Source organism: Pagrus pagrus, assembly GCF_965226575.1.
Source record: "Pagrus pagrus genome assembly, chromosome: 11".
NCBI classification, from domain to species: domain Eukaryota; kingdom Metazoa; phylum Chordata; class Actinopteri; order Spariformes; family Sparidae; genus Pagrus; species Pagrus pagrus.
The window spans coordinates 23,011,562-23,026,809 of NC_140195.1; the positions used below are offsets into that span (position 1 = coordinate 23,011,562).

Here is a 15,248-nt window from a genome sequence, read left to right on the forward strand (position 1 = left end):
GTTTAGTGACTTTGATCTATTGTTGCTGATTAATAATTACGTCAGGGAGGTTGTATTTTCACTCATGAACATTTGTTGGTTTGTCAGCAGGATTTCACAAAAACTACTTATATTAGTGGATTTACACTGACTTGGCTGGATGATGGGTCCCGGCCCAGATTAGACCCCATTAACTTTAGGTGAAGGTGAAGATCTGGATAAAGGGACGGATCAGGACTTTTTCACTCACCTACTTTATAAGATATATATATATGCTGTTTGTTTCTGTTTGATGGTTCAATATTTCTTCGTCTTTCATTTATACTATGTATTAACTGATGGTTAGTATTGATTTGTTTTTCACTTACTTCTATTATTATTTTATTCAACATTATCCAGCAACTGAAGGTACTTAAATACCAAAGTAAACCTGCTTCAAATGTATGAATCAGAATGCTGCTATCATCGTCTGTTCCACTTCAATTTGAATTATTCAATATCAACAACAAGAAGACTTATCACTATCCTATATATCATTGTAAAAGTGCATTTATGCTCAACCTCCTCTGTACAAAACAACTATCAAAAGCACCATCACATCAAAGTTCTTGACAGATGTTGGCAATGCTGATGAGCATAAAACTGAACATCTTGTGACAGCAGCTTACTTGCTTGTCAATCACTTTCATCGAGTCCAGATGTAACCACTCTTTGGTGTTTCTGTAACATGAGGCGCCTGATATTTTACCGCTTTCAACTTGTTGACTAGACTACAACAGTATCCTCATGTTAGTAACATTCATGTGTTTAACTGACCCTGAAAGTTAGTATGCATGTGTATGTGTGCGTGTTTCCTACCTGGTAGACCACTCTTCATCATTCCTGGCTCTCTCCTTTCTGGCAGTTCTCTGTTTCTCTTCCAGCCTCTCCTTCTCCTGACTGGCTTCGTCTGCACAAGAACGAACACACACGTAGGATAATTGTACCATTTAGCTCAAGCATCAAGACTTAGTAAATTAAGTGTTTGCATCTCTCTTTACACACTTCTTTAATCACCAACTCCAATCAAACAGGGACACAGACACCCAGCAGGTGGCAGCACTGTCTCATTGTTGTATATTCTTTGTGTCCCAAGAGAAGCCATTTAACACATCATACTTTCAGATGTTCAGTGTTTTCCAGCAGCAGAGATGTAGTGTCACTGGAAAGTGTTTGGTTTTTTTCCCAATTACTGAGAGAATAATCTAAATGAAACAGAATTCCATTAAAGGCCAATAAAGGACTCTTTAAATCCAATTACCCATGTTGCCACTCTCCATGGCTCTGATGTCAGGCCTGAAGCGACAGTCTGTGGGAGCCAAGATGGCGTCCATGCCAGGCTCTAGCTCATTGAGGGACATTGCAAAGTTGGTGAAGTTGTACATCTAGGGAAGGAAGAGAAACAATTAGGGACATTACGTGTCTGTGTGTGTACAAATGTAGTCTTGAGATGCATTTATCAACCTATAAATGTATCAATTCATTAAAATCATAAATAGTATCAATGCTGCTTTGTTAAAAATCCATTGATTACATCTGTATTTCTATATCGTGTTTGAGTCCATCCAAGCTTTTCATTAGGAGCTTTTCCAATACAGAAGAGTAACACCAACGGACCAAAATGAAAGATTCACAGGTTAAACTGTCAATTTTCAGTTCTGAGGAGCCTTTCCTGCATGGCGTCAAGTGTAAATGGGAGCAGTCGTCAATATTCAGGGAAATCTGTAGCACCAATTTTCCATCTCCTGAAGTTATTTCAGTAATTTACCAGGAACTACGCATAAAAGTGGCTTTGAATGGGGTTGTGATTTTCCGTCGTCTTTGTATACCTGAGCAGAGTGTGCCGGTCTGGAGTCTATCCTCCACAGCAGAGTGCTTCCTGGTACAACAGAAACTGTCTCCTGGACATCAGGCATGTCATCTGCATCATCATTCTCTGCTCCTTCCAACTCCTCCTGGAAATTATACAAATTCATTATAACTTGTTACTCGGAAAAAATGCAATAAGAAATGTTCAGAAGGAAACTGCAGCTTCCATCACATTAGAAATGGCTTAATTTATACTGTTTCTACATACATCTATATCACAGTGTCTGTCACAATTTGTTGTGCTTCAATGGGGCTCTTTCCAAACCCAGCTAGGACACTACACACACGTTTGGCAGCTATTATGCTTCACTACAAATGACAAAGGAGACTAAAGCTGAATAGCTCAGCATCAGCCTACACAAGCCTGATAATTTACCTGGATAAGACCACACAAAATGCTGTGGACACCAATAGTAAGTCAAGAGAAAAAGAAACAAATAAATGGGAAACACCAGAATTAAAAAGACACTAATTGTAGAAAATTAGCAATTCAGTAATATTCAGAATCTGGTTGAAAAACGGCCAATAATAAAGTTTATAGAGTCTTTAAGCATTCTATAGCATTTTATACTTGCAGGAGCTTTTACTCAGTGTTATGGACGTATACAAAAATATTGCAGGCAACAGTTTAAGATTTAAGAAGGCACAACTCATTCTCACGTTTTTGTGCTTCTTGTTGTCTCCTTTCTTCTCCGACTTTTTGTGGGCCTCGTAGGCCTGAGGGTCCACACTCCACATGCACTCAGTCCACTTCCCGTAAATAATGGCGTGCTTCTTTTTACTGGACAGAGAAAGACAAAAGACAGGAGGGAGCAGAGGAAGAGGAAGCAGGAGAAGAGTGGAAGGAGGAGGGGTAAGATGAAGAAAAGGGCAGGAGAGGAAAGTAGAAGCAGTGTAACAATCAAAAGAATAGACAAAGAGGCGGGAGAGGAAGAGGTGCACAGAGGAGATGAGAAAGAAGAGGAGAAAGTAGAGAAAATGAAGAACCGGGGTTAGACTTTCTAAAATGCTGTAGAATATCAATACTGTAGGTGACGTGGCAGTGCAGGAGTAAACTCTAACCTCTTGTCCTGGATGTATCCCTCCACCTTGTGCAGCTCTTTGCCAAACATCCCACAGGGCTTGAAATTCAACACACACTTGTCTCCAGTGCTGCAGAGGAAAAGAGAAAGAAACCAGTTTATGTCTCTTCAACAGGTGGGTTTTTCAGAGTTATGGTGATATGGTAAATATTTCCTCAACGCTGATATACTAGAACTTTTGTGCCGTTTGTTTTAATGCAATAAAACTTTCACTAACTGTAATTAAGAGTATTATTAATACAGTTTCACTGAACAACAACACCAACTTCCTTAGAGGTGTGATGTCATGACAAATCTGTGAAATTAAATGCAGAAAAAAAGGTAATGTCAATCAAGCGTTCCCTGTTTTCCATGCAAAGGATTTATCCAATCAGTCCATCAGCAGAGCTTAGTGCGAGCTGTGCAAGACTGTGATTTGACTACTTCACAGCTACTGGTGTGATTCTGTGCAACTGTGTGAACATGACACAGAGCGTGACAGAAATAAGGACAGTGCAAGCTTAGCAGAGCTTCCCCAGATAAATAAAGGTTTTAAAACAGTGATCCCGGGATTGTTTGCCTGAGAAGACACACAGAGGGTAAACAAGCTGCTGGCTAAAGTATCAGCGTAAACACTGACAGAGTAAATGAAGGCGCCGAGCAGGAACGCTGAACAGCTCTGAGAGCAGCAGACATCACAGTTTTACAGTGCTTTGTTTGAACTCAACTGTGGTTCAGCTTCCACTGCAAGAACCGAGGAGTCAGAACTCTAGAGAACTGGGGTGTGTGTGATGCTCAGTGATGCTATAAAGCTGATGATGATGATTCCTCTTGAGTTAAAGGTAAATTAATCCCATAGATGACTTAACCCACCCCAAAATTACTTTAACTGTATATTAGAATGAAAGAAAAGAAAACTATTCCCAAGAAATGTAATAAATATTTTTTGTTTGAAGAAGTTTATCAGACAAATCCAATATACTGCATTTGCTGTTCAAATCCCTGTATTTGCATCACAAAACAAGCAATAAACAGCCATCATCTAGGGCCTAAGGAAACAGTAAAGTGCGTTTTTTCACTGCTTTCTGACATTTTATAAACCATAGTATCAATTAATAGATATAATCAAGTTAATCAGTGAGTGTTTGAAGTTCCTCTCGTGTTTTAAAGGAGCACAATGTAGTTTTGGGAAAGAAATTCATTTCAGAAGAGAAAGATCTTCATTGACTGTTTTTTAATGTGCCTAAACAAAAGTAACGTCACAGCAGCACGTCAGTTATGTTAAAAACAAACTGCACTCATGCCTACAAATGATATGATAGAAAAAGAAAAGAAAAGAAAATGCAAAATCACAGACTATGACTGATGTTTAGTTTACCTGTGGTTGACTATTTCCACTGTGCCATACTGCTCTATCCACAGTTTGCCCATGATGATGTTGTGTACACAGCAGAAAGGGTTACTCCATGTGTACGCCTCGCTGTGTCTGGAGGAGAGGAGAAGAAAAACACATTAAAGCATTTACTGATTTTGGATTGTGTTATATGAACACACACACAAGCCTCTCTTTTGGACTCACTTGAGTAGCTCTAGTGTGATGGTCCCTTTAGGCTCAGCCTCGACGGCCCTGCCCCAGAACTTGAGTTTGGGGTAGATGGAGCCATGGAAGACGAAGTCCCCGGTTATGCTCTCTGCATGAAAGGCACTGACTGGGGGATGATGGGATACCTGCTCTGATACCAGCCGGAAACCCTGCTCCTCTCTGTAGACAGCAGTGAAGAAGACGGAGGATAAATAAGCTGTTACAACTGGGAGACCTTACAATGAACAATGATTGTGTGTGTGTGTGTGTGTGTGTGTGTGTGTGTGTGTGTGTGTGTGTACCTGATGAGTTCATAGGTCTCTCCCAGCAGAGGGTTGAAGGGTTTTCCAGTTCTGTCCCACTGAGACGCAACTGCTGACACAGCAAAAGCAGCTACTGCCTGATGACAAACAATAACAGACCGACGGATGTTAGTGAGTGTGTGTCACATGGAAAACATCTATATTTGTGTGTTTTATTCCCATGTGTGTTTGCATGTTCCAACCTTCCTTTTTGTGAGTTGGGGTAAGGTCAATGAATGAAAAAGTGTTTGTGTGTGTCAGGTGGATATACATGCATAGCGTGTGCGTGTACCTGCATGCGTTCTATGGAGTCGGACAGCGAGCAGGCTCTGTTGATGAGGTAAGTGTGTTCCATGTATTCGGAGATTCTCTGCAGGAAGCTCAGAGGCTCGTTGAGGACAATGGGCATCGTGATCTTTGACAGTTCCTGTGAAAAACACAACGTCAGATTTTACATGTGACCTCGGCTACAAAGAAGATCCTGTGTGAAATCATTTCTTAGATGCTCGCCATTCTGGTCCCTGCTGAATCCGAACATTTCCATTAATATCTACAGACCGATGTTGAACAATGGCTGCCTAATGTTATTTTGTCAATAAATGAGCCCTATAGACCCTTTTCATAGCAGACATTTTCACTGTAGGAAAAGCACAGGTGTTATCAATAATGTTAACGATGGCTCCATTCCTTTAAGTGTCCCAGTGACCCATGTCAGTGTGTGAGCATGCACAATACTAGATACAGCGGAACAAGCGCAACTAAATGGAATAAAGCCATCATTAAAGTAAGAAGTTGCACCTGTGCTTTTCCTGTGGGTTTATTGCCCAGTAAAGACGTTTCCATCCATGCAGGGTGTTTGTCATCAGGATATTGATGCTAGCAATAACTGTATGTATAGAAAAGTAGTATTTAATTCAACTGTGCAGGTTCTTACCAGTCCGATACATTTCTTCAGGATACTCCAGATACTGACAGAGTTTCTGGAAAACATAGGCGCAGGTAATGACTCCCTGAAATGGCAGAAAATAAGAAATGATTGGGGCTTGAATATTACGCACATGCACAAACACAAACACAAACACACACCCCAATATTCGACACTCGGTGCATACTTTCTGAAAGGAAAGTGTTGGTTATTTTTGACTTCAAGATAAATAGCATAGTATTGGTTTCATCAGCCATCTGTAATGTTTCTACGAGTGCTTTAAACTTCAGAAGGCCTTAGTTGTGTTGCCAGTTTTTTTTTAGCATCCAAACACAAATATTTCCAGAGATGATGGTGATACATAAACACTGACACACACACAACAAGAGAGAAGAAATGCATTTTGTTCTCTCACGCCTGCTGTCAGTATCACTGTGTAGCAGTACCAACAGTATCTGATCTAACAAGCTGGAATGAAAACAGGATGAAAACAAAAGTTGTAGATAAGATGAGCATGTGGTCTGTCAGGACTGCTTCCCGGCCTGAAGATACAGATATGCTGAGATGCTGTGAGAACATCATATTCTGATGGTATGAGTACAAAGAGAGACCAGAACAGATTTGTTCACATGATTAAGTCGAGGCCCTCTTTCCTAGAGTGGCTCTAGTTGAATGAATAGACAAGTGTTAAATTTCCCCCATGTATGTCCCTGCTGCAGTGAAATAAAAGACATTTGGCAGCAAGTCAAATGCTTTAATGCCTGAGTCAGCAAAGTCAGTCCCCCTTTGACAGCAATAAAAGCAGCTCCAATCATTTTCCCTTGTTTCTTTCATGCTGAATTTTGTAGACATGATCATATTTCACAAAACTGAACAAGCAGAACAAGTCACACCAGATCTGATGAAATGAATCCTGGCTCTTCCAAACCACATTAACATAACCACAACTTTAATGAAACTAAAAACGACTTAAAAATGTGTAAACAAAAAGATTTTTTTTAAATGTGATTGGTTCATCAAGCACCCGATAAAAATACTTTCACAATAAAAGCATTCAAGCCTAGTGATTAAGAGTCTTGACTCAACACATTAAACTGGTTTCAGTATGAGGCTTCAAATAGCCTCTGGACAGCTACAAACACACAAATACACGCTGCAGGAGCAATGCGGTGCAGGAATGCAGCACTACCTGTGTTTCTTGATGCCGTTCTCCTGTGGCACTGATCCATTGTTCTTCTGACTGCTGCCGTCAAACACCAGTGCATCTTTGAAACTGGCCTCTGATACCCCTTCATACGACTCATCCGAATCCAGGCCTGTAGGGTAGAAGAGACAACGTGACACAGGTGTTATAGTTGACCTCTGCAGAATACCTGCTCATCCGCCAGTGAAATAAAAAGCTACAGGTATAAGACTGTAGGTCAAATAACAAATAAGTCTTCAGATTAAATAAAGACGCACTGCACTCTATGAAGTTGCTGGCAGTTGATTTTTGGGAAGAATATGACTATTTCGTTTGCTCACAGTCATTGCAGACATTTGCATACTGTTTTGCATCAGGAACTTCTTGCCTGTTTGACTGGCAAATATCATTGATTGCCTGAAACTGTTTAAACTGACCAACTTCCTTAGTGACACAATGGTGAGTCACTCTACAAACTGTAAAATTCATGGTCATAACACTAAAGTTTCAAAACACAACACACGTCAGGCTCAGTAATGGTAAAAACAAACTGTCATGGTGCAGCCATATGGCACTGTGTAGACCAGTGATGCACTGACCGGCCGCGTAAATCATCCACCCACCACCCACCACCCACCCAAATGAACTTCCTCCGATTTAGAAAGCTGCAGCCTCAAGAACATTTCACTCCACCTCTACCAGTCCCTGTAGGTTATTTGTCTTTAAATTTTGTCAAGCAGCACAAGCATTCCAGTTGATTTCTTCATTGTGTGTTGTATTGATGTATGAGTGTTTTCTTTAAACTATTTATTTTATAGACAGGAGAGGCTGCTTTCAGTCATGTTAAACACATTCAGCCGGCTGCTTTACTCAGAGTAGGTAATTGCAGGTAATTCATATTTTAATTAATATCAATTTTAATATTTTCATCTTTAAAGATGTATTATTTCACACATCCACATCCCGTCCGTTATTTATCAGAATTCTGAGTTCCATGCTGGCCCGAAGCAATTGAATTTAGAATGACAGTATGAACAAGAGTTACATACAGGATCAACTAAAAGTTAAGTAACAACAACTTAGACTGAGATTATATCATCACATTGCAAGATTGACTAGATTAGATTTCGACTCGATTTCCTCACTGGAAAACCACACCAAAACAGACACACCTGTAGTACGGAATGTCTGTTCAGACAAATATTTATTTCTGTTGTCTACATTTTATTTGTTGTAAATAAAGCTACATTAGTTAGCCTGAAAGCAAGAGTAAAACCTATATGTGACCGACTAGGATTTAGCAGTAATGGTTTGTGGGAATATGTGCTGGTGTTGACCTTCACCTTGGTGGCAGGTAGAACATGAACATGGTATGTGAGTATTTGATACGTCAGGGTGGAGTTCTGTTGAAGGTGAGGCCTTAACAACAGCTAAAAATAGGCCAAAAGGTTTATTATCATTTAGTAAATACGCCTGACTCAGCTGTCAGTAGTGCAGTACGTCAAAGGTATCAGGTGTGTTCTTACCATATCAGGTAAGACATTTTAGATATAAATGTATCACCAAGGCCTCTCACATGAATATCCAATATGGAAATATGAGCCAGAATATTAATAAACTGTCTGACCACATTAGAAAAAGGCATTGTCAGCAGTTTGGCGGTGCATTTTTTGATAGACATGAGATATATTATTAAACTAACTCATTCACATTCAATTATTCAGATTCAAGATCAAGCAAAAGGCGATATTGGCTCAGAAACTCAAAGAAAATCTCCTTACATGTGTAATATATACAGTAATAGGTCAAAGTTTGACAAATAAAACGCTTATCTAAAATAAGAGGTCCAATAAGGCAACAAAAAAATAAAAAATAAGACCGAGCTGGAAGCCACCTGATGCTGATCACAGCTAACCCTGTGGACAAGTACTAATGAATAATACATCTGCCCTGGTCTGCGCTGCATCTGCCCCAGATTAGTAAGGTGATCATAATAATGACACAAAGGCCGGTGTACACACGGGCACGCACACACACACACACACACACACACACACGCACACACACACACACACACACACACACACACTTGAATCTTTTGTTTATATCTGCATGGAAACAGCAACCTGCAAAAGACATTATAACAGTGACAGCACAATGACTGTACTGTACGTCAACATGGGCGTCTAGCAATATCCCACGACAAGGACACAGCAAAGGTACACAAACAAAGATGCTAATAATTGTTGGCACAGAACAACACCCTGCCTTGCCCTGCCCTTCAACCCTTCAGCTGTGCACCAAACACTCAAGCTATCAAACAGACACAAGTTGCTTGAATTAAAATGTTTCTACCACTCACATTTTCGCTTACCTAAATCCATGTCTCACAAATATATCCCAGCTGTGAAACTGCTACACCGCAAGTCAGTTTTTCTCAGAATGAGTGAAGCCCCTTCAATGTGAGGATAAAATACTCAAAAAATGCATCTCTTCAAAGTTCATTTCTCCACACTATAGCGAGTCAGACCCCTGGAATGCAAGTCAAGCTACGCCTCTCATAGTGAATAGTCCTGATGCTCTGAAGGGACACACAACTCGTACAAAACGTCCCCGTGATTTCAAAGCAACTCTATGAGGATATGTTCTCATCAAATTGACTTTGTAATTATCTAATGCATGGATATCAGGCCCTTCATGGTAACTGTAACATCAGCATGCAAGGCATCCCATGGTTGATGACTTGGAAGACTGCTTGTCTAATCTCTTTATAGAAGCAGAAATCTGAAACCACTTAAGATAAATCAATACGTGAAAATTGGGGGGTTGGTGAGTTCATTGAACTGCCAGCCTCAATACAAGACATCAGAATAAGAGTGTTGCCCTCACCACCTAACTGATGCCTCAGCTCTATTGTCTGCCTCTGCTGGAAAAATAAAACAAAAGTTTCACACTGTAATAGGACACGTCTTCTAAAAATGTGCACACAAATTTATCTCACTGCTTTTTTCCTGTGTCTATTTCTTTATTTCTGCAAATAAAGTACAAAAACATACAGACGTGTACACAACCATACGCTCTCACAAAATCCAGGGTGTTGACATTACTGATCATGACCGCGAGACAGCAGACTTCTGAATTATTGAACTAATCATCAGACTAAGGCAGGTTAGGTTCCATTGGATGGTATTATGCTTCTATGATGGAGACAAAAACAGACCTCATCTAATTAGGACTGACAGCCTCCTGCTGCTAAAAACAGTGTCACAGGTCCTGAGGACAAAATGAGATCCTAATAAACATAACTGATACCTACATGTATACACTGTACACACATCAGCCACAACATGAATAACATCGATAATCTCATTACACTGCAAAGTTATAAGCAATAATAATTGATTTAGTAGTATTCACTCAATAAAGTTGATAACCTGAATCTTCATGAATGAATGATTTGCTGTACCAGTCGCTCTACGAATGAGGATAAGCGCCATGTTTCCATGGAAAATGCCAATCCCAGTTAAGTTACAGGACGTGCTGGAAGTCACGCCCATAACTCACACAAGGTATCATGGGGGCTAACTAGGATCAAAGTGGATAGCTCATCTACACACACACACTCCTACCTGTGACGGCGTCGTAGAACTCATCTTCATTGCTCATCTTCTATAGTCAAAGCCGACCACTCGTTCAGGACAGATGTACAACTTCTAGCACATGTTCCTTTTGGTGGCGGCCCCTCAGAGTTCCTCTGGAGGGAGCTCTGTTGATCAAGGTACCCTCTGGAGTGTCACCACTGCAACAGTACAATGTTCGTTCAATATCCAAGCAGGGAATGTCCCAAATTTGGTTTGACCACAGGGAGATGTTGGTCAGAGCCAATCGGCTGTTTGATCAACAGACAGCACGTGGACGCTGATGTAGCTTCAGTGTTCAGTTTGTGGCTTTGTTTGGCTTCGTTGTGAGAAGCACATTAGTGACCTGTAGAGACAGAAAAACAACACCAACTAAGTCTTCAGTTTCTGAATTTACTCAGGTTAGTCATTGTAAAACAGGAGACCTGTGTTTACAAGAGCCACAGTCAGGATTGACAATATGTCTAAAACAGGACAAAGATTTGAAGCAGCCTCACCATGGTACATGGAAACTGCAATATAGTGCTCGAAAAAAATAATATAATTGCCCAAATCAAGTCTGTATTTTAAGCACCATTGTGAAAAACTATGTATCTTCACACCTACTGTTATCCTCCTACTTTAGAGAATGACGTCTTAGGAAGTTACACAATGGGAGATTTTCTGTAATTTATGCAGCAACGCTGCAGTGAGAACTTTCTAAAGAAAGCAGCATGCTGCGAGATCGAAAGCCTACACCTGCCTCCAAAGCAGCTTTGTAGTAGTCCATATGCAGATGACACAAAATGCTAAGGGTCATTCCCAGCTATCTACCAGCTGAAAATCTGCTTAGTCTGTCTGAGCAACAAGCTTGTCTATCATGGCCCAGTGAGTGCAAACAGAGAGTTTTCTAGTCCAGTGATTACATAATCAGGACACCACTGTCACAGGCATTCTGGGTCTTTGTTACCTTCTGTTTGCTAATTTGGCTCTCCAACATGTTCAACTCCAAACCTCAAATGGCCTATCAGCTTTGAAATCCAAAACAAGAATTACATTTTGTCATAATCAGTTCAGCACTTTGAAGGTTTATCACTTTGAATCTCAGCCCCACTTCATACTAATATCAGGGTAGTAATAGCAGGTTCAGAAGTACCACTGAGCAACAAATGTTAGAACAATTTGTTTGGCAGACAAAATTATTACAATATAAAGAAAACACTTAGAGGTTTTCCTTTGTTGCTTGATTTCAGACATCCCTGTACTCACTCTCTCTCTCTCTTTATATGAACTAATCACTTTTAAGCAGGTCAGTTGCCGTTTATGAAACAGGTTTCTGATTGGCTGCCTGCTTTGTTTGCTCCAAGTTACAAAAATAAATCTGGATAACAGCCTTTGTCTCATTTTGTTGGTTTGCCAAGAATTCTGGGAAGCTTTTCTTTTGAGTTTAGCAGAAGTGGGCAACTAAGCAACTTGTGCACATTTATCCACTTCAAGGTTTCACTACATTTGTTCCACAAACACAAAAACAAACTTGTTAATTCAACTTGCTTTTACAATGTATATCATAGTGCTTACAATACATAGATGACACTGTCTCCACCATCTTTTTGAATGTCAATGAGTAAACCAGTCAACAGGCTGTAATTCCAGTTTAACACTTTATATAGAGTGAAGTGACGCCAACAGGTTAAGGAGTGTATCAATTAGTCACCCTTGAAAGTGAAATGGAAGGAAACACTTCACTGTGATAGCAGCAGAACACTATTCTGCTGTATAAAAAGGTCATATCTAATTTCTATCACTTACACATTGTTTGGCCGAGTACTACTGCCAACTTAACCACATTTATCACATTGACACAGAGAATATGATCCATGATGGCATAAAGTTAATCCACTTGTTTCTTTCAACACTATAACCGGCATGCCTGACCTTAGTAACACTGCACGGAAACCAGACAGGCATGAATCAATTTTATCACAATGACACAGCCTACATGGCAAATACCACAAATGTTGACTTACACACTGACTCATCATTTGTAACAGAGGCTCAGCAGAAGGCTAGACCACCAACATTACACAGTAAAACCAAATACAGTTCAACATCTACTTTATATTCATTTATTCATGGTTCTAAACATCAGGATGTCAAATAGGCTACTTTCAAGTACTGACCAAAAATGTGTCATTGAGTATTAAAAAAGGGACAAGCTGCTGAAGTGAATGATTGTTAGGATTATTTTCTTCCTAAATTGTATTTGGGTATTTCCTCATGAATTTCTTTGCTCAACAGTAATGCATTGAGCAGTTAAGCATACTTCGTTAATGAAAAAAAGGTGGTAAAGAGATGTTCGCATTGTCTCATCTAATTGAAAACTAGATTTAGCTGGCAGTCCAGACTAATAATATACAAGTTGAAGATTTTGAAGTAATTGAATAAAAAGTATTAAGTGTATAAAAGGACTGTCAGGACTGAAAGCAATTGCTGTATTGACATGTATGATTTCAGTGAATAATTTCCAGTGAGAAATATGCCATCTTCACTTAGAGACTATTTTTACAGAGGAGTACAGAGGACTGATAGAGATCTTCATCACATGGTGCAACGACAATCACCTGAAGCTCAATTAAGAAAAGCCAGTAAGCTTGTGGTGGACTACTGCTGTATTCTACTATAAGTGTGTAAATTCATTGAGAGAAAAAAAAAAAAGTCAAATTCCCTGTATGTGTTAACATGCTTGGCCAGTAAAGCTGATTCTGAATACATAGCAACTACGAATTCTAAATTATGGATGATTCACACACATTTTTAGTGTAAAACTTCCATGTATTTACATGAAAGAAATTATGTATTAATTCTTATTTTCAGAAAATCTAAATTAAAATTCCTTTGAAGCAGTGGTCAGTGAAGACTTCATAGCTTTTTCTTGCCAAATTTGATTTGTGCGCAAATAAAGTGTTGGAATAAAAAACAATAACTGTATTATGTGCTTGGTTGCTCATATGTGCTTTCTATTGCACAGGTCTGCTGAATGAGTTCCAAAGTCCCTACTGACTTTTCAGGCCGTATATGTTTAACATACTTTGCATGTATATTTTGCATCCCTAGAAAGACGATGAGAAAGCGGAAAAATGAAGAAAAAGAGCCATTCAGTGTCCCACACTTGTCAAAACTAATAATCAATAGCCAGTTAAGACATAACAAAGAGCCTGAAAGCTACTAATCAATTGTGTCTGAATGCAGCCTAGGACATTAAACACAGCCATGTAGCCATGGAACGACTGGTTATTGTTCCTAATTATATCACTTAATGTCATCTGCACTTACTCTTTTATTCAAAATGGCTTTATTCTTCAATGAAAGGCTGCTGCAATATACAGAGTTACATTTAGGTAACACAGAAGTAGTAGATTATCATTCAGTATTTTTCCAAGACTGCATTGCTAGCATTATCAGAATGACAGAATCTTTACATACCTGTGGTGCAACTTTAATCCAGGGAAAGACAAATCATTTTGTACAGTCATTCATTCTTGAACTTGAGAGGAAAGTGTGCTCATTCTCTCTGTCCCTTCCTCTCAGTCGCCTTTGGCACAGTGGAAGGCTTTTACCGAAGTAAAGGTAACGCCTTCAGCACACAAATGAACTTTGGCCACTCTGTCTACTATTGATGAGGTGACCAGAATGGATGACAAGCTGGTATTAGATTGTTCTAACAGCTAATGCAAAGTCAAACCTTGAATTTTTTTAAGCTGTTATGGTTTGTTGGCATATATTTAATCTTTAGTGATGTGCTTTCATTGGCCAAATGAAATAACGGATGAAAAACCTAGGTTTCTTGCTTTGTCACAGGCACTTATATACAAGTTATACAAGCATTTCTCAATCCAGAGTAGCGGAAATAGGACAATTTAAAGGGCAACTACCGTTTTTTACAACCTGGACCTTATTTCTAGCATAAAATATGATGATTTACTCACCCAGATAACTTTGGTGTCATTTGGCGTCTATCGGACGAAATTAGATCCAGTGGAGCGCCGCGTATATCCATATAATGCGAGTGTTCGGGGCACTGAAGCGCAACCTCTATGAGCATTATCTGCCGCGAAACTAGTTCATTTCACCAATGTTTTGTTATGATACGCTAGTGCTATTCCCCTCTGAGTCTGCCTGTTGCCTGTTATCAACATCCGGGGTCTGTAGGTTGCCCTACTACCTCTGACCTGGAAGATGTCATCTCTGAGCTGCGCGCGCACCTGCAACAGCCGGCTTGTTTACCTGTAGCTGCTATTGTTAGTTTGACCCCGGATGTTGATAACAGACAAGCCCGGACTCAGAGGGAAATAGCGTATCATGACAAAATATTGGTGAAATTAACTAGTTTCGTGGCAGATAATGCGTTATATAGAGGCTGCGCTTCGGTGCCCGGATCACTAGCATTATATGTATATACCGGCGCTACACTGGATCTAATTTCGTCCGAATGACTCCAAATGACACCAAAGTTATCTGGGTGAGTAAATGATCATATTTTATGCTAAAAATAAGGTCCAGGTTGTAAAAAACGGTAGTTCCCCTTTAACTTTTCAAGTATCAAAAGATACAAAGTCAGCTTTTCCAAACTATGGCCTGCTTCTGCACGGTGAGTCGCCAAGCCAACAGTTGTGATAATGACCCTTATTAGG

At 39.7% G+C, this 15,248-nt stretch overlaps 1 protein-coding gene across 1 annotated transcript in view; it reads right to left on the minus strand.

The window, feature by feature from the left end:
* LOC311265237 (oxysterol-binding protein-related protein 2-like) overlaps window positions 1-15,248 on the minus strand; it is a 29,717-nt gene that overhangs the window by 4,660 nt on the left and 9,809 nt on the right. Inside the window, exons 2-13 of the mRNA XM_084366679.1 lie at window positions 10,570-10,924; window positions 6,947-7,073; window positions 5,767-5,842; window positions 5,125-5,259; window positions 4,833-4,930; window positions 4,528-4,710; window positions 4,327-4,434; window positions 2,950-3,039; window positions 2,548-2,668; window positions 1,848-1,973; window positions 1,280-1,403; window positions 838-928 (exon numbers count right to left, since the gene is read on the minus strand). Of these exons, the coding sequence (XP_084222805.1) occupies window positions 838-928; window positions 1,280-1,403; window positions 1,848-1,973; window positions 2,548-2,668; window positions 2,950-3,039; window positions 4,327-4,434; window positions 4,528-4,710; window positions 4,833-4,930; window positions 5,125-5,259; window positions 5,767-5,842; window positions 6,947-7,073; window positions 10,570-10,606 (1,316 nt within the window). The 5' untranslated portion in view covers window positions 10,607-10,924. The remainder of the gene's footprint in view (window positions 1-837; window positions 929-1,279; window positions 1,404-1,847; window positions 1,974-2,547; window positions 2,669-2,949; window positions 3,040-4,326; window positions 4,435-4,527; window positions 4,711-4,832; window positions 4,931-5,124; window positions 5,260-5,766; window positions 5,843-6,946; window positions 7,074-10,569; window positions 10,925-15,248) is intronic.